At 39.0% G+C, this 20,407-nt stretch overlaps 1 protein-coding gene and 1 non-coding gene across 2 annotated transcripts; both read left to right on the top strand.

Moving 5' to 3' along the window:
• Positions 1-2,104: 2,104 nt before the first annotated feature.
• LOC141647345 (formin-like protein 11) lies at positions 2,105-5,486 on the top strand. Its single transcript, XM_074455487.1, has 4 exons — positions 2,105-3,877; positions 3,954-4,144; positions 4,283-4,518; positions 4,632-5,486. Exons 1-4 carry the CDS (start codon positions 2,502-2,504, stop codon positions 5,346-5,348), a joined length of 2,520 nt encoding a protein of 839 aa, XP_074311588.1. The 5' UTR covers positions 2,105-2,501; the 3' UTR covers positions 5,349-5,486.
• Positions 5,487-10,737: 5,251 nt separating this feature from the next.
• Positions 10,738-10,808, top strand: TRNAG-CCC (transfer RNA glycine (anticodon CCC)). Its single transcript has one exon. It is a non-coding gene; the product is annotated as a tRNA-Gly (tRNA).
• The last annotated feature ends 9,599 nt before the right edge of the window (positions 10,809-20,407 follow it).

The following is a 20,407-nucleotide window of genomic DNA, read 5'->3' as shown; positions in this document are numbered from 1 at the left end:
TTCCAAAAAAATTGATGTTACTTTTTTGCTAAATGAGATGTATAAGTTTTTATATATATACAAATTATTAACATCACTTGGACATAATATAAAAAATATATATATATATCATACAGTGGAGATAATGATAGAAACTCTTAAGAGCTATCCAAGACAATGCTTAAGAGACTCAAAAGGTTTTGGGTTAATATTTAGGTTCTAAGGATGCCTTCTATTTATAATCATATGATCACCCCACCTTACGCTAAACTTTCGATGTGGGACAATTCTATTATTAATACGTAATATATTCACCACACCAACATATTTTTCAATGTGGGACAAATAACATACTTAGAAATACACCATCTTTTTCTCACATAATTCGACATCTAACCCGAGTTAATAATAATGAGCAAATACTATACTCCCTCGATTCAAGACCAAATACACCATTCCTTTTTTTACATTATTCATGAACGAATAAAATCTTTACGATTTTTTGCAATATGTAAGACAAAATATGGTCATGTGAGATCTTATTTGATTCACCTATAAAGTACAATGAGAATATCAAATTTTTAAATTTTTTATAATGTAAACTTAAAGATATTTACGTTGTAATTTGTGTCTTGGCAAGTTTGTAAATGAAAATGTTGTATTTGGTCTTGAATGAAGGGAGTACTATTTATTAATATTCGTACGTTTGTTTTTAATTTTTTATCATAATTAAAAATATATGTAAATAATATGATACTGTATTCTAATGCTAGCATTTCTTTTACCAATAATCTATTATAATATAATTTTCATAATTTTTTTTATAATACTTTTTTGCAAATGAGATGTATAAGTTTTTATATAAATATTATAAACATCACTTGAATATAATACATAATATAGAAAATATATATATCATACTGTGAAGATAATGATATAAACTCTTAAGAGCTCTCCAAAACAATACTTAAGAGACTCAAAAGGTTTTTGGTTGATATATAGGTTCCAATGATAACTCCTATTTATAACTATAGGATCATCCACCTTATATTATTTTCATAATTTTTTTACCGACATTATTTTGCCAAATGAAATGTAAAAGTTTTTATATAAAAATTAGAAACATCGCTTGACTATAAAATAGGAAATATATATTATTATAGTAATTAAAAGATTTACCACTTTATTTTTTACATCAAAAATATTATTTATAAAACTTTCCTAAATTAATTTGTGATGATGTGGACAGCCTAGAATCGCTCGAAAAAACTCTCTTTTATATATATATATAGATTACGCTAGGAGAGGGGATAGGCTAATAAGTAATACCTCATCACACGGGGCGGAGTGAGTTAGTAGCAAGGAGAAGCAGTCACCCGTCACCCCCCCAGAACTCCCAAAAAAAAAAAAAAAAATTAGTCAATGGTTCCGATTTCTGCTATCCCAAAGTGTCATTTTTATCAACGCCCCTACGACTTTTCGATTCTACAGACGATGAAACTCCAATGTCGTGCTTGTATAATTGCATTAACAAGTATACTTTGAAGCTCTTACTATGATCACTAATTCTCATTTCATCTGAAAGCTTCAAACGGCCTTATGTGATCATTTTTATGGTAAAATGTGACCATTTAACGACACAATGTTGTAATTAGGGTTTGTTGTTCAGGTAACTTTTTGTCAAAAAATAGAACATTTGATTGTAAATGGGTCACATAAGGCCCGTCTGAAGCCTTTAGACGAAAATGAGCGTATGAAGGGAGATCAATGAGTGTGATATAATTGAGTCCGCTGTGTCTCTTCATACTTAAAACCTGTCTTACCGTATTCTGACTATGATTATGATAGTAGGTCAGCTTCCTCTACATGGTTGGCAAAAACTCAACCAACAATGGGACCCACACACACAAAAACTTTTACATGGTTTTGATGATATTATGATTTAACTACTCATATTGTAAAAAAGGTTTATGTCCCCAACTGTGAAGATCATGACTCATTACACATTTCTCCTAAAGACCGACACTTAAAACTTGTAATGCACCAATTACAGTCTGTTTCCTGAAAGACGGTCTTACAATAACATATTATTACACAGTATTGTACTGTATAGTTGGTTGACATTGAATTGTTTGTGACCATTACACGAATGCTATTGTGAGGCGGACTTTAATACTATTATGTAAACTTAAACTCGTAATTGTCTGTCTTAAAGAAAACCGAGAAGACGAATTAGGCAAATTGATAATTGATAACAAAGCTTAAATAGTAATTTGTCAGAAGATTTAATGAAGAAGACAATAAAGAAGAGGCCCAGTATACACACCTACAGCTGCATTTTCAGGGGTTCCTTGGAGTAACATTAAAGACTTTCTCTCTCTATTTTTCCCTGTTAGATTTCCTTCACCTTACTGTCATACCTACAGCTTCAACAAATGGTAATTGCAGTTAAAATGTGCCCAGTTTTGTAGGTACAAAAAAGCGGGTTTTCATTTATTTTCTACTGGTTAGCCGGGACAATAATGAAAATCTTACATAAAATGACCTTTTTCAAAATAATCGCGGTAATGATGGTTTTCATCATTATCGTCACAATTCAGTTTGTCGGCATTCTGAAAATTTATGATTCTCAGGAAAACGAGAGTGAACAAACAACGCCGTTAGTGTTTGAAAAGTACAGGGTTTTGCTAGGGCTTGGTACCTTTCACAGGAAAACTAAATCAGATCATGGGGTTTGGGAAAATGGATCACCTGCCCCAGCTCCGTCTCCAGCTGAAACCCATGCTGCAGGGCCAGTTCTGGGTCCTGCCCTGTCGCCTCATTCCCATCTTCATCATTATCACAAGCACCATCGAGCACCCCGGCCTCGGCCAATGCTGCCACTGCACAGGTTCTCTGTTCAACACAAACAGAAAAAGAAGCATAAAGTTATCATATTAATAGTCCTTTTGTCTACTGGATTAGTGTTGGTTATTTTTGCACTAGGAGTATTCTTTGTTATCAGGAGGTTTAATCGGCAAAAGAAAGCGGCTACACGAATAGCTTCTATTAGAGCAAAAACTGTAACATCACAGAATTTGGCAACCAAGGTTAGTCATGATATTAGCTATGATACATTTTACATGAATACTCTAACTACTGCTTTAGAACCCGAAATGCGTCTCAGAGGTAGCATTGCTAGTACGTCACCTGAAAGAAATAATCTGCAGCACGATGCTCGGGCAGAAGAAATTATCTCAGTTCATGAGTATTCGGAATCAAGTAAAAACGATTCTGACGAACAAAGCTCTTCAATTGGTGATAAGGTGGTTGATGATGATCACCATTCCTCAGGAGATGAATCTTTTCATTCTTTTTGTGAATCGCGTACTTCTAGCAATCTACGGCTTTCAAATGTTTCAATTAGTAGTTTTAATGATCCAGAGGAAACTCTGTCACCAAACCGGTCAAATATACTTAGTTCATCACAAAATATGCCTTCAATTCCACCACCACCGCCTCCTCCTCCACCACCACTACCATTTGCACGTGTTTCACCACCAAAGACTTCTAAAACTTCCAATTTCCTAAAAAGTTCACCTCCTCCAAATAATGATCTGCCTTCAGGATCAAAGGAGGTGGCGGAAAATGAACTATGTTCATTACCATCAACCCCAAAAAATCAAGGTGGTCTATCAACCATTCCACCTCCACCTCCACCGTGTCCACCACCATACCCACACAACAAAGGGAACACAATTAGAGGTCAGCTGACTCTACCAGGGCAACCGCCTTCATATACAACAATGGGAAAAGATGGGAATCCGCTGCCAAAACTGAAACCACTTCACTGGGACAAAGTAAGGGCTACACCAGATAGATCCATGGTGTGGGACAAGCTACGATGTAGCTCTTTCGAGTGAGTGCCAAACTCCTGTTTAAGTATCACAGAAATCCCGTTTTTTTGTAAATAACTTATACTGAATTTCATCCAGGTTGGACGAGGAGACGATAGAGTCACTGTTTGGGTATAGCATGCAGACTGAATTTGCTAATGACGAAGGAAAGAGCAAAAGCCCTTCCCCTAGCAAGCATGTCCTTGAACCCAAAAGACTTCAGAACATAACCATACTCTCTAAAGCTCTAAATGTGACGGCTGAGAAAGTATACGCGGCTCTAGTACAAGGTACATGTAAACTTCTAAACCTGCGCAGACTGTTACTGCAACAACTACGCAGGGTTGAGAAGAACAATTATTGCTCCTTGGCAAATATTTAGCTGTTGGATGATTATTGTTAACATAGTTGAGTGTTTCCATGAGCAGGAGAAGGTTTAAACACGCAACAACTTGAGGCGTTAATAAAGATGGTGCCAACAAAAGAAGAAGAGGCAAAGCTGTCTAGTTACAAGGGAGAGATCTACGATCTCGGATCAGCAGAGAAGCTTGTTAAGGAATTGCTGAGAATACCACATGCCTTTGAAAGGGTGGAAGCAATGCTGTTTAAAGCCACCTTTGATGACGAGGTTGTTCACTTGAGGAATTCATTTTCGATGCTTGAGGTATGGTTTAACTACAAAATCAATAAGCGTATACAAAATCAGTAATGCATTAGGAAGCCTGCCAAGAACTGAGATCAAGAGGTTAATGTCATTCAGCATGTTTTTCTTGACAGGAAGCCTGCCAAGAACTGAGATCAAGCAGGCTTTTCTTAAAAATATTAGAAGCCGTGCTGAAGACAGGAAACAGAATGAATGTTGGAACGATCAGAGGGGGTGCGCAAGCATTCAAGCTAGATGCCCTTCTCAAGCTTGCTGATGTGAAAGGTACAGATGGGAAAACAACTTTACTCCATTTTGTTGTCCAAGAAATAATACGATCAGAGGGAATCCGCATGTCAGACAGCATCATGGGACAAATAGATAGAACTAACAAGAGCGGAACAATGGAGGATAAAGAAGATGATTACAAGAGGATGGGTTTAGACTTGGTGTCAGGACTAAGCACTGAACTTCACAACGTGAAACGAACTGCTTCACTAGACTTGGATGTTTTAGCAACATCTGTTTCAAATCTATCAGACGGAATGCAAAAGTTGCAGCAGTTGGCAGACTCATGCGCAGCAAACGATAATTTTGTCCTTGTCATGAAGACATTTTTGAGCCATGCTGAGTCCAGTTTGAAGGAGCTACAAACTGCAGAAAACATGGTTCTCCTTAGCGTAAGACAAATCACAGAATACTATCACGGCGATGTGAGCAAAGAGGAAATCAACCCCCTTCGAATCTTTGTAGTTGTGAGGGACTTCCTAGGGATGCTAGATCAAGTATGTAGAGAACTGAAAACCCTTAAAACCCCGAGAAGCCCAAATCCTCTGGCTCCATTCCGATAAATGAAAACTCTTGTTGTTTAAATGTTGATAGAGTTTGTAACCATATTTGCGTTTTTGATAGGGGGGATGTGTTGTACTTAGACGCGTCTAGTTGTCTATTATTCTGATTCAAGCTGATTGTGTGATGGCATTAATAACTAATCGAAGAACGATTTATAGTGCTTCCTTAAGTACAACTTCATCGCAAATATAGTTAAGTGAAAGCATTTGGAACAATGATCACCAAGCTCTTGGCAGTTCAATTTATTTCCCCGGGTAAAGGCGTAAAGAGACACAGGTTTTGATTATCACGGGTTTCAAACCCATGTCATGAGTATCACCACTAAATGACTTTACCAACTAACCTATAGCATAGATCACCAAGCTCATGCAATGAATATTCTCCGAAATCCATGGAAACTAGAAGCCAAATTTGCAAAGAGTAAATAGAAGTTTAGGATGAAAAACAAGAAAGCGCACCTTAAAACACCCCGAATTGCTTATCCAGGCTGATCTTTCATGGAGGCTAACAAATTTGAAACAGCAAGACATGTAATTACCAAGATAAACCATCTACGTCGAAGACGTCCTCCTACATTCATACCTTACAAACGAACCTACACAGTCTCTGGATATTTCCAAAATGCTGCAAATTGGTGTTAATTTGAAACAGCAAGACATGTGAGATTTTTTTTTGAAAAACGTAAACAATTCAATGAAACAAAGGAAGTACACTTTGCATTACCTACACTACCCAATATCAACACTTTGATGCAAAAAGAAGAAAATTATCAAAATACTGGCGGCAAATTTATACCTGGCAAAACTAATCCAACCCAATCCAATTCAACCTGAAAATTTATTACCCGACCCATTCAAGACACATCCCCTCGATTTTCAAATCAATTAGTCTCACTTTAGATCCGTCTGGAGTGTAGACGAGTCAAATATGTCACCACCTAAATAATAAGTGGTGTGATATTTGACCCGTTTACAATTTTACATGAATAGTGTTCGTCTAAAGTGAGAATTTGTGTTTTCAAATATCAACTTCAGCTAGTCTTGCTATAGACGGGTATATCCGTCTTATTGCTATAGACGGGCCAAATACAATGAAAGTGGTAATATTTTTTGCCCTATTATCCCACTTGTTGTTTGTTCTATTAGAAAAGTGGTATTGTATTCGGCTCGTCATTCATTATAGACGGATAGTGTCCGTTTATAATGAGAAATTGTGTATCAACATATACTGAACTAGTTTAGGACCCGTGCAAAATTGCACAGACATAAATAGAAAATTTATATAAATAAATAAGTCTTGAAATTTATAGCTATAACATTGAATTCTACCGAATGCTTAATCATGAACGCATGGTTATACTTTTATCAAATATCATGTTTATAAATTATACTCATGTTAAGTATCGTGTTTATACACTAAAACTGTTTTCTAGTCTCACAATAATGTTAATGGAGACGGTACCTCAGAAGACTTAGTCATTTTCCATGACCTATTTATCATAAAAGTCTGTTGAGCACATAAAATAATAAAACGGTCTCATATATCACCAATTAAGTGCATGAAAAATTAGCAAGTCTCCCTTGTGCAGACATATCAGTCACAAAGTGAGTACTAGAGTAGGCAATGGGCCGTGCTGGGCCGGCCCGCGTGCCGGCCCATCGTGCCTTCCCCCGAAATTGGCCCGGCCCAGGCACGGATATTGGGCTCCTCGGGCCGTGCCGTGCCAGGCCCACTAATCCAAACCTACGCCGTGGCCCGCTCAAGGCACGGTCATTTTCGTGCTCGGGCCGTGCCTGGCCCATGGGCTTTTCGTGCCTTGTCCGTGGGCCGGCCCATGTGCTTTAATATTTTTTTATTTAAAAAAAACGTTATATAATTGATATATTTTTAGTACTTTTTGTTTAATAAATAATTATTAATGGTTTAAATATATATTTTATTAAATATTAATGTACTTTTTGTTCAATAAATGATAATTAATGGTTTAAATATATATTTTATTAAATATTAATGTACTTTTTGTTTAATAAATAATGATCAACGGGTCATTCTTCGTGCCGGGTCGTGCCAAGCCCGTCGTGCCTTGTCCGTGCCGGGCTCCACCGTGCCTGGGCCATGCCGGGCCTAGGCACGGATTTTTGAAGAAAATTGCGCCGGAGCCCGTCTCAAGCCCAGTCGTGCCGTGCCCGTGCTTCCTCGATTTTCTCACCGGGCAGTGTCGTGCCGTGCCGAGGGCCGTGCCTGGCCGTGCCACCCACCGGCCCGCGGCCCTTTATGCCAACTCTAAAAGTGACGGTTTAAGTACTACCCATGGGCCATGTGGGTAGATAAGACAAAAAAAAAAAAAATTAATACTCCCTAGACACTCTGCTCTTGTGTTATTTACCCACATAGGTAGTATTTGACCCGTCATTTATCCCCGTCACAAGTGAGAATTTGTGCTGAAAAAATAGATGTCTTAAAAATACATAACAACTCAAAAATGTATTTTGTTACTTGTGTACACTCTTAGGGGACGTTTGGTTGGAGGTCTATAAGAAAGGGAAAGGGAAACAAAGCTATTGATTTCCTTTGTTGGTGTTTGTTTGCCACAAACAAAGAGAATGAAACTCCCTTCCTTACCCCTCAATCCATCTAATTCCTTACCCCCCACCCCCCCAAGGTATCAGATTTCATTACCCCTGTTACCCTTCAACCACCTTATTTACCTACCACCACACAAGTCACCATCAACACGCCATCACCACCACCACCACCACCTTCAAAACCGCCACCATAGCCACCCCATATAAACCACCACCACCACAACCACCATGATGCCACCACCACCATCACTACCCCCACCACAACCACCGCCACCACCACGACGCCATCGCCACCACCAGCACAAACACCACCACAACAACCACCACCACAACACCACCGCCACAACCACCATAACACCACCACCACAGCAACCTACTGCCACCACAACCACCACGACGCCATCGCCACCACCACAGCCACCCCACTTAAACAACCATCGCCATAACCACCATGATGGCACCACCACCATCACCACTACCACAGCCAACCTACTGCCACCACTACCACCATCACCACCTACACAACCACCTCACCTAAACCACTACCCGCACACCAAAACAAACCACAACCCACCACAATTCATTTTGTTGATGTAACCAAACAACTAGTTAAGTTTTAGGTAATCCCTTACCTTTCCCCCTCTTACCCTTTCTTATTTCCTTTCCCTTTCCCTTTCTCTAACCAAACGCCCCCTTAGTCTTTAGAGCATAATATGAGAACAATCTTCCTGTTTATGAAAATAAAGCCGATACAACTACTCGATTAATAAGGGCACAAATGATAGAACCTTTGCTATTAGAATCCAATACTATGACTTAACTCACGGTCATGAGTGTCATTTATTACCTACAATATGATCATTTTTTTAAGGAAAATCTATAACTAATTCAAGAACCAAACACTCTAATACTCTATACATTGACATATCAATAATGTCATTATACCTATTTACCTCAAAAACAAAAATAATAATATCACTATACCAAGCTGTTGAAATAGCAAACGGAGAAGATATTGTAATAATAATTTAATACGCAACTCTTATGAAAGCATTCAAGCCCAAGCCTTTTAACATTTCGACTAATTTGAAGCAGCGAAATGCATAGAATTCATACTCCAGTAATTATTAATTTATTGCGTGAGACGGTCTCACGCGGTAAGATGGCCTTATTATGTAAAAAGATAAATTATTTATTACAAATAAATGAAATGATTTTATAGAGAAATGGACCATCTAACGGTGTGATACCATTTAATACTATAACTTGTGACCTTAATCCTACTTTATTTATTTCATTTAAAACTTTATTCGCTATCCGTAATTTAACACTAATAAAAAATTCATACTCTGTAGTAAATAGAGTGTGTAGTATATTCTTACAAAGAACGATATTCATTCTTAAAACAAAGTTGTAAAAATTCGCTATATAATATTCGTATATACTTCGTCGCATAGAAAAGCCAAAGTAAGAGCCTATACAACTCGAATAGTAAGAGTGCAAATAATAGCACCTTGTTAGCTTTTACCTTCAGTCCTTTCATCCTTGGCAATGTATGAAAAAATGACAAAAATGGTATACAAAGCTAACATGTGAATAGATTCAAACAATTAGGCATCTAATCGAATGTTGAGAATAGCAAAATACACCTTATTTCTGGAATATTTTAGATTTGGGATTTTGAGCAATGGAGGAAGGATATTTTCAGATTATAATATGACGGCTAAATAAAAATTAGAGTTAAAAAATAGAGGTTAACTTTCGGCGGGAAAATAACTCACCAGGACTTGACACGTGTACAGTAAAATATCTAGTGGTTCTTCTATTATACTCTTATATATTTTTTTTTTCTCTTTCGGGGTACTGAAGGCAATTTTTTTTTTTTGGTGTTGACCAGGAGTATCCCCTACCGACAGCTGGGGCAATCTCTTTCGGGGTACTGAAGGCAATTTAATGGGTTGACCCCTCCCAAGTTTGGCTTTTTCATTCGCAAGAGTCAGGAATCGAACCCCTGACCACTTGTTTAAGAGATGAGAGCCCTTACCACTCACACCAGCCAACTTTGGTTATTATACTCTTATATATAGATATATAGATAGATAGATATAGATGCGGGGGAACGTAGCTAGTAGTAAGGGATAACACTTGCAACCTCAAACTTCCAAAAAATAGTTAAAATTATCGATTTTTATTACCCAAATATTTCTAAATATAAAATCTTCACAAATAACATTATACCTCCAGTGGTACAATAGTATCATACAACCAAGTTATATCTTATCGAGCTTATGTGTAATTTTATTGAGCTTTTTTAAAGTTAATTTTTTTTATGTTTAAGTGTGAATTCAGAAATTTTATGGTATAGCTCGACTTCTTTAAAACAAAACTCGAAAACTTTATTATATAGCTCGAATTCTAGAGCATACAACTGGGTACAACTGGTTGTAGAATATATTAACTTGTAAAATCTTAACATAAAGTATTAAAACAATATTTTTAATTCTAGGAACGGTGGTTTTACTAATTACAACTAATAAATTTGTAGAGTAGGCACATTGACGTCAGCTAGTCTTGTTTGTGATGGGCTAATCCCGTCACAAGCTTGTGACCTCTCACAAAAAGGGAGAGGGAACAAGGTGAGCCACCCCCCATGTGCTTCTCACTCACCTTTTAATGAATATTTTGTGAAAGGAAACCACAAGCTTGTGACGAATATCGCCCGTCTTCAATGAGATTTTGTGCATTGACGTAGCTGGCGATCGTTCAGAATATAAAAAAGTAAGGTAGAAAGAAAGTATCATATGCGCATCTAGTGTAGTGGTATCATAGTACCCTCCCACGGTACTGACCGGGGTTCGATTCCCCGGATGCGCATCGTTTTCTTTTTTGCGGTACACTCTCTTTTCTTTAAACTTTTTCACTAACACTTTAAAGTTTAAATTAAGCTTCATGCCACAGTCCACAATCTCCACATATACATTAAATGGATAAAATTTCTACTTTAAACCGTCGAAAACCAAAGTTAAGTCTGCTGGAGTCTTGAAACGAAAAGAAATTAAAAATTACTTTTGTCATTATCATTTTGAATTGGTTCTAGCATAATAGAAGTGTTTCTACCAAGATATTAGCAGCTCTTATTTATAGTGATTGTATATATAGTCAACATAAATATTAAATACATTGAATTTTCAAAGGCACAGTTAAAAGCTCAAACGAAGAAATCTAAATTCCAAATTCACATTATTCCATGATTCTAAGGTAGAGTTCAAATCTATTAACAAGGCTGAAGCTTAAGTTTGTTTAATATAAAACCCATTGAACTCTTGAATCGTACTTGTAACTGTTGCAATTTGTTGCAGCACATGTAAGTGTAGTTGAAATTCACAAATCGGAACTGAAAATATGTCCTTGGACTGCTGGACAGCAAATTGAAAATCGAAGACACAAGGAAATGGAACAAATGAGACATTTCTTCAACGAGCTATGATTATAATAAGGAGGTGTCGGATGCACATAGGCAGTTTTGTGAGTTATTTTAATATATTTCACACCCCAAGAATAGCGAGTCTTTGCTTCCAATTTGAAATCGAACAAATGAGCCAGCTAACCATTCAATAGATAACCAGAAAGTGTTAATTTGCTAAACGGCGCATAGTCGTTCCTCGTTCCCATTGGTTCTGTAAAACTTTCATGTCTTACTCTATGAGTCAGGGGCATATGAAGCAAGCAAGCAACAACAGCATACTCTTTTCCAATCCTTTAATTTCCACATACTCTTTTCCAATCCTTTAATTTCCACATTTCAAATCCCCCAACTACTCTCCCTATTTATTCTCATCCGTCCCCCCTTACTCTCTCTCTCTCTCTCTCTTCAATCATTTCAACTCCTCAAAACCCTCAAAATCTCGATTCTCCAAAACGCCTCCTCGTTCTCTCCTCGCCGTCAACGCCGCCTTCCCTTCTCGTCTCTCAGGTAATTTCATTTCTCCCTTTTCTTCAATTTATTATGGCAAAAACTCGCTTAGCCGCCTCCTCGTCTGCCACCGTCGATCTCGTTGAGGACAACACCTTCCCTTCCTAAGATATCCTCAAAAAACCACACTTTTGCGACTCCACCTTAACCCAGAGCGACGTCCAAAGAATCAAAGCTTTTCTGGGTCTAGGTGATGACGTGGTGATTCACATCCCTGGCCCCGGTCAGAAAGCTGACGCCTCTCGTGAGGGGTGGATCTGCTTGTACACGTACCATTTTGCCCTTGGTCTCAACTTTCCTTATCCTTCTATGATTCAAGAGTTTATTCGTTTGAACTCCCTCCCCATGGCTCAAATTGCTCCATATGCATGGAGAATTCTTCTATCCACCGTTGCTCTTAAATAGCCTAGATACTGAGATCGGGCTTTCAGATTTGGCTCACAGGTTTGAGTGTCGGTCACTTGGGAATGGCCAATATACTTTCAGGGCCATGGAGAAGACTGAAAATTTCCTTCAGTCTGCGGCCAAAGGCAAAGACGACGGCTGGTACGAGGGTTTCTTTTACATCAAGCTTGATTCTATTCCTCTGCATGCCAATTACCTCTTTGAGCACTGGATCCTGGCCAAGAGTAGGTATGCTTGCATGTCTCTTTCTCTGATTTCTTCTACTACTTACCTTTCTTACCCTGTGATTCATTGTAGAACTCAAGAACCCTGAAAAGTTTGAGGACGAGGACACCTCCGTCGCCAAGCTCTTCTCCGTCCCTGAAGAACAAAGGATGTTCCCTGCACTGCTCTCTGGCCTCGATAACCCTGCTGCTGAAGAAACCATGTCTTCTGGTGAGTGTCTGTTTCTGACTCTTGCTTGTTCTAGCAGCCACTCACATGTAAATTTATATATGTCTTCTGGCGTTCTTTATAGGAAGTACACGTCCAACTGCCTCTGAGATCCTGATGCGCCAGGCTAGGAAGAGGATTGTTGAGTCTACCTCTTCGCTTGCTTCTTCGAAAAGAAGGTCTTCAACCAGTCCTAGTCCTGAGCCTATCGAGGTCACTCCCATATCCCGTGCCCCTGGTTCCGCAACTCGCGCTGATGATCAGCTGATTTGTCTTCCTGCTGACTTTGGGGACGCAGATGTCAACTACTGGCCCTTATTGGAGCGGCTCTTGACACCAACCTGCACCCAGATGTTTGATGAGACTGACCCCCAAGAGATGACCGACCTGACTGCTGAGCAATACTTTCTTATAAGTCTGTTTCCTGTTGCCTCTATCCCTTTCTTTTATTATTCCAACTTTCTTTCTGACTGATAGCCTCCTTATGTGCCCCAGGCTATACAATCATCTCTTTACCTCCGCAAGATGCTGAAGAGAGCCAAGACTGAATGTCAGGCGTCTGTGGGGAAGAACAAGGAGCTTACGGCCACATGTGCTAAAGTCTAAACTGAGGGAGCAGCTCTATGCGGCCAAGAGGGAGAAGGAGGTAGCCAAGGACCAGCTTGCTAGGATGCAGGAGGCTAACCGTGTTATGACCACTAGGTTGACCAAGACCGAGGCTCGTGCTGAAGAGATGGCTGAGCTGGCCAAAAACGTGGGAGTCTATACCGCCTTCGAAGGGAGGATTGACTGCATCCGGACTTATACTGAGGGGAGGCACACTTCCTGGAACCTGGAGGAGGAGCAGGCTGAATTGGCCCGTGCTTTCTTCAATGGTATGTACTTGAGCGCTTTGTTCCCTGCTGATGTTGAGGTTGCCAATCCTGAGCCTGAATTCCTTTCTATGGACATCTTTGGAACTATCTCTGAAGCAAATGCTGTAGAGGAGATCCTGGCACAGGCGGTTGGTGGTGATGCTACAGTGACTGTTGAGGCTGATCAGGTACCTGCATCAAAGGAGTAGATGGAGCATGGGGAGCATGGCAAAAGTCAGGATGCTGCTGTTGAGAGGATTGACTTCTCCTAAAAAAGTTTAATCATATTTCTGGAAACTTGGCCCTGTGTGGTGCAAGTTTTGTAATTATACTTTTTATAACTCTTTAGTTTTATGTTTACTTGCGCCTGCCGGTGTGCAAGCTTGAAACTATTTTGGCACCTGATATGGGTAGCAAGTGTCCTTATTTTGAATTGCATTAGGCCTAGTTCATAGGCCCCTTTTGCTATACTTTGTGTTGATTTATGGTGTGCCTTCTTAGTCTGGGGATTAGTTCCCACTTTTGATTTTCCAGGAGGCTGACCTGGTTCCAGGTACACAACCTCTGTCCCTGGTGGCAGATGCTTGATAAAATATTTTACCAATGACGTAAAATATTTTATCAATAGGATAGCTTGTTAAAGCGTACCTCTCATTGTCTTTTCCGGTTAACAAGGAATGTTGCGTTCTTTATGGTTCCAGCGTTTGCATTTTCGTGCATGCACCTATGTATATTGCCCGGTATTTTAGTACCCACATCGTAGCTATGGTTTTATCTGGGATTAACGGTGAGGTTCAGGTGGTCTTTGTATCGTCGTTCCCTGCTACCTCCAGACCGTACGCCCTCTATGTGGCTGACTTAGTAACGTCTCGTGGCCCACATGGCAGGGGTTGGACCCTCAAAGTATATCTTGTCTGACAAGTAACCAACGTTAGTACTCAAAGCCTTTCTTCCTAGAAGCACAAAATTCTCAAGTAGTACAAATTACCTGGTGCTATCTCATGGTGTTCTAAAGCAACAGCTGGATCCAGGAAGCCACAGCCTGGACTACTTGGTTTTAAAAAAGACTCAATTTGCTCAAAAAACGAAAAAAAATAAAAACAATTAAAAGTAAAAAACAAACCATAACCTACAGCATATGTTATCCCCACCCTTTTTTTTTCTTCATGGACTGTTGAAAGGTCCTCTGTACACTAAGGTTTCACCACTTTGTCAGACAAAGTACTGCTTCAGATGGTGAATGTTCCAGGGTTTGTGCAGGATTTGACCTTGCATGGTCATCAACCTGTATGCCCCATTCTTGACAATGCTTTCGACCTGATATGGTCCTTCCCATTTGTAAGCAAACTTGTCTGCCTTGTGATTTTTGGTATTTTCAAATACCCTTCTGAGTACCAGGTCCCCTACTGCAAGGGTCCTTACATTAACATTCTTGTTATACGGTCTGGCTACAGATTGCTTGTATGATGCCATGCATATGTAAGCACTTTCGCTTAGCTCGTCAACTGTGTCCTGACTCCTGGTCATTTTGATTTGATTCTGCTCTGCTGTTTGGCAGCCATATCTGTGTGTTGGTACCAGAACTTCCGTTAGAATTACTACTTCTGCCCCGAATACCAGGATGAATGGCGTCTGCCCCGTTGCTACCTTTGGTGTCGTTCTGTCTGACCAGAGTACTAGTGGTAACTTGTCTGCCCACTTACCCCCTAGCTCCTCCAGCCGCTTCCTGAGGTTCTCCACAATGATTTTATTGCTGGATTCTGCTTGGCCGTTTGTCTGTGGGTAACGATGAGCAGATTTCCTCAGCGTTATGTTCCAACGTGAACAAAACCCTTCAGTGTTATCAGATATGAATTGGGATCCATTGTCGCATATGATTTCAGATGGTATTCTAACCTACTGATGATGTTACGTTCTATAAAAGAGATCACCCAAGCCTTCTTTACTTCTGTCATTGCTTCAGCTTCAATCCACTTTGAGAAATAGTCGGTCATGACAAGCATATATACTCCGTTCCCTGGAGCTCTGGGTAGCTTCCCCACTATGTCCATTCCCCACATCATAAATGGCCATGGGGAGATGATCGGATGCATTGGTTCTCCTGGCTGAAGAATTGATGGGGCTGCCTTTTGGCACAAGTCACAGCGCTTGGCATGGTTTACAGTGTCTGCCCTCATAGTAGGCCAGAAATACCCCTGCCTTGAGATCTTATTAGATAGATTTCGTCCACCAGCGTGATTCCCACATTCTCCGCTATGTACATCCTATAGCACTGTGTTAGCTTCCTCTTTATTCAGACACCTGAGATAAGGTCCTGCCAAAGATCTTCTAAAGAGCACGTTATCTATTAGCATGAATCTGGAGGCCTTGATCCTAAAACTCTGTACTTCTTTCTTGTCTTCTGGGAGTTTCCCATCTTTCAACCACTCCATATAAGGTTTTCTCCAATATGAACCCACCTGCTGATTTTCATCTGACACCAGGATTCCTGCTCTATTTACGTGTTGCACGTGCGTTGCTTCCTCTGGCTGATTGCGTTCTAATTCTTTCTGTAGAGCTGGAGTTAACACATGAGTAATTGGTATATTGGAGAGTTCCGTGGGCTGAAAGGTGGCTCCCAACGTTGTTAATGTTAGCGCCATCAAAGAAGTAGTACGAATGTACAAGCCCTCTGTTCTTTCTCTAGTTAAAACTCATATGGGAGGTGGTCATGCTGTAAAATTGGGTTATATTCTCGAGTATAAAGAACATTCAAGGGTTAATGTTATTGGCTTTAGTGGCGGTAATTGGCTGTACTGGAATACTGATATGGTCTCTGTTAAACCGGTTTATGAGCATCAACAATTTATTACAATCGAAATTTCGAGAAATGGAGAGCTCCCAGGGTTCTTTTCAGCCGTCTATGCTAGTCCGACCCGGCTAATAGACGTGAATTTTTGTGGATGTGTGTAATATGGCCATAAGGCCGAGACTTTACTTTCTTAGGTTACGTTGTGTTTAAGACTTGATTTTCTATGATTAGTCGATGGTTTAACTTCGTATTGCAGGTAAATATTTGCGTTCCATAGTGTCCAGTAAAGAAATATCTAATTCTGCTTCAAGGTACTTGACCGAGTACCGCATACTCGACCGAGTGCTCCTTGGTACTCGATCGAGTACCCTTAGCTATGGCCCGTGTTTTGACGACGTAACCCCGTTACGTGGATGTATGAGTTTGTTAAGGTTAGTATTTGTTTATTGACGAGGTTTAGGGGTACAGAGGTGTAAATGTTGTGGTATTAGTGTGACGATATTGCGATGATCCAACAACATAATTGAGACTTGAGACGGATGTGAAATGTGAATTGGTATAGATAGAAACATGGTAATCATATGGTACTAGTAAGTGTTGTGAATGGTATACATCTTTACAAGCATCTGTGATTTGAAGTTATGTTAATTCTATTTCATGCAAGTATGGTTATATTAGATCACTTTCGTGCATGCTTATAATTGTTAAGAGAGGTGATGGTGGCTTTCATTAATTGTTGTCTTCAAACATTTATACCTTCCTTGTACGGTTGGGAGTGAACTTCCGAGACGAAGTTCCTTTTTAGAGGGTAAGATAACATCGCGACAAAAGGACTTGCAAAAACTTCTTTAAATTGTTGCTTTTAATTCTTAAAACTGTTGCTCTAATAAATTTTAATCGTTGCTACTTAAACTATTTTAATTTTATCAACTTTGTTTTCTAAACGGTTTAGTGGAAGGGCATGGGCGTTACAGTTGTTTGGGTATGCACTAATTTTACTTTTGGCAAACATTGGTTTTATGGTTGTTATAATCATGTCATGGTAACTTTGTGGTGTTAGGCATGTAATAGTAATAACTTTGTAGTAGATACATTGGAGTTATTTGATGATTGAATGAGTACTACGTGATCTTTTATGATATCGGTTGCGTTACGGTTGGTGTGTGGGATCAACTTTGGGTAACAGGATCCTTTTAGAGGGGGAATACTGTAATACCCGCCCTATTAGAGACCCGTTGACCGACTTATTGACCAGGGGAGATCCTTAGTAAGGGAGAGATTATGTGGCCAAAGTAACTCGATACTCGACCTAGTAGAGGCCACTCGGCCGAGTAACTCGACCGAGTGTGGTGTACTCGGCCGAGTATGTACCGAGTACCGCGTCTGACAGCGTGTTAATATAAAACACGGAGACTAAGACGTAATTCATTTCCACGATTCATTTCACCATTTATAAACCTAATTACCTTTCTCTCCCAATTCTCTCATCTCCCTCTCTGCCAATCATTAGTAGCCTTGAACACTAATCCGGGAAGGGAGATAACATATGCAGGAGTCATCGAGTCGGGTTGTCGTCGCCATCGGCATCAGTTTTTACTTCAAGGTGAGTTTGTGAATAATTGTTTATCTTTCAGTAGATCTTGAATAGCTTTGTGATAAATTATGGTCGTTGTTTGTAGGACATGATATGGAGTCTTGCTTGGCGTAGTATGATTGATGCGTTTCTACAGAATAGCGAAAAGGTAGGGTTTCCCTACTCAGTTGATTGCATAATAGTTTATAAGATGTGATATTAATTGATTGGTTGGCATGGTTATCATTGTTATTGAGTTTATACTGCTGATTGGTTATTCTTATGGGACCATTTTCAGAGATGGTTCTAACCTCATGTTCACCCATTGTGGCTCCCTTCAAAAGAAGGATGTGCACATTAATAATCTGGGTTCGCTCATTGCGATGAGTGGGGATTCGGTGGGAAAGGCTGCGGCCCCCCACTGGCGGTGTGGGTTTCCCGTTACGATGGGAACCTGGCAGGGCTACACACTTCGGTGTGAATGAGGCCTAGCTCTCCAAGTGATCCATCCATCCCCATCACGCTTCCCAAGACAAAATCAAACAACCTGTAATTCAATCTGCTCTCCAATATGACAAAAAAAAAATATCATACAGATCATCATAGGTGGTTTTAAGATAGACAAAAAAATAACCACGTCAACTAATGTTGAGTAGGAAATCTTAAACAATAGTACAACAATATTAATTAATAAATTAATAAATACAGCTATAACATTCAAATCGTTCCCATTAGGCCATTATTACGTAATGAAATCTCTTGTCACGATAGTTTTAAATCTCAATATATGGCACAGTGGTCGTCTGACTCAGCGGTCAACCGCAATAGCTCAATATACGGCAGAACAGCCAGCTGACTCAGCGGTCAACTTCTATAACTCAATATACGGCACAACGGCCATCTGACTCAGCGGTCAACTTCTATAACTTAATATACGGCTTCATGGACAATTTCACGGCACGATGGCCGATTGACTCTGCGGTCAATCTCAATATTCCACTACCAATTATGTCCTCATAATAGAATAACATCCATAATGACAATATTCGTTCATAATAAAGAATTCTATTAACATTCCATACACAATAAATATACCAAACCAGAAACAATAATAATTAGTTGAGTAGGATTCCCTACCTGAGATGGTCGCAATCCAACTAGTAAAGTATGAGCGAAAGTTGTCCTAAACCAAGTCCGAGCCTACATTATATAAATTCTTTACATTATATACTAATGTTAATCACTAACTCACTAACAATGTTTATAAGCTAGTAACTAACCTACTAATTACCATAATTAACTAACTATATTATTAACTAATGAACAAGAACCAACTCCCTTCACTAATGCATACAACCCCAACAACAATTGGCAAATCGGTGATTCACCAAGTGTTAGACCACACTTGGTTGATGATGCCAATTTTCATTGTCATTTAATGGTTTGCTTCTTAGTTATTGTTAATAACATTTGAAGCTTAGAATTACCCATCAAGATGGTTCAAGAATGATCAAGACGAAGAATATCCCTAGCCTAAGTCAAATGTTGTAGACGAGGTAGTGTAACATACTCAATTTGTCAAGTGACTTTAAAACCATGCAACAGTGCAATGCACTGTTGCTTCTGATAAAACGGTGGAGATAATTTTTCAAAGAAAATTTCAAGCTTACAAATGTTTACAATTTTCATTTCAGAAATCTTTTAAGCAAAATTGTGAGAGGAACATACTTTATCATATGAAAATATCTAAGCTCTTTTGGACTCAAAGAAAGTACACATACTTTTCCTTAAAGAAGGAAACCTTGTCTTCCTTAACTTAAGGAACTATGTGTTTTACTTTATTATCAAATCTTTTGAGAGTTGATGAAATATTTTCATTGAGTCTTGTGTAGATGTTAATCAGTTACACTACTCTAAAATTATTTTAAAATAATGAAAAGTTTTCATCATTTCCAAAGCTTAGATTTTTATAATAATTTCTTTACTCTTAGGGTTTGTGTTCCTTGCCTATATAAGGAGCTCATTACCTCATTCAAAACTAAAACTTTCAAGAGCATCTTATTGAGTAATCTTTTCAAAGCATTTCAGAGTCAAAAATTCCGTTTTTATTTAGTATTTGCAAAAACGTTTTTAAGTCTTAAAGTATTCAATTGTTTTCAAAAGTGCTGAAATGTCTCCATGTATCAGTCCGCTGCACTGTGACATAATGAGTTTGTTCCATGATTCTTGTGTTTAAGTCTTAATTGTAATCTCCATATTCTTAAGTGAACCACTGAGATTCTGACTCTGTAAACCGTTGAGATAGAACTTAAGTCTTGAAGCGGAGTAGCTTTGAGCAAGAGAAAGTCTTGAAGCGGAGTAGCTTCAAGCAATTGCAACCGAAGTAGGTTGGCGAGTTGTTTTCATTGTAATTGTTTAGTTAAGTTTGAGTAAATTTCTAAATAA

This window comes from Silene latifolia, chromosome 3, assembly GCF_048544455.1.
Source record: "Silene latifolia isolate original U9 population chromosome 3, ASM4854445v1, whole genome shotgun sequence".
Taxonomy (NCBI): domain Eukaryota; kingdom Viridiplantae; phylum Streptophyta; class Magnoliopsida; order Caryophyllales; family Caryophyllaceae; genus Silene; species Silene latifolia.
This window is presented reverse-complemented; position numbering and strand designations above follow the sequence as displayed.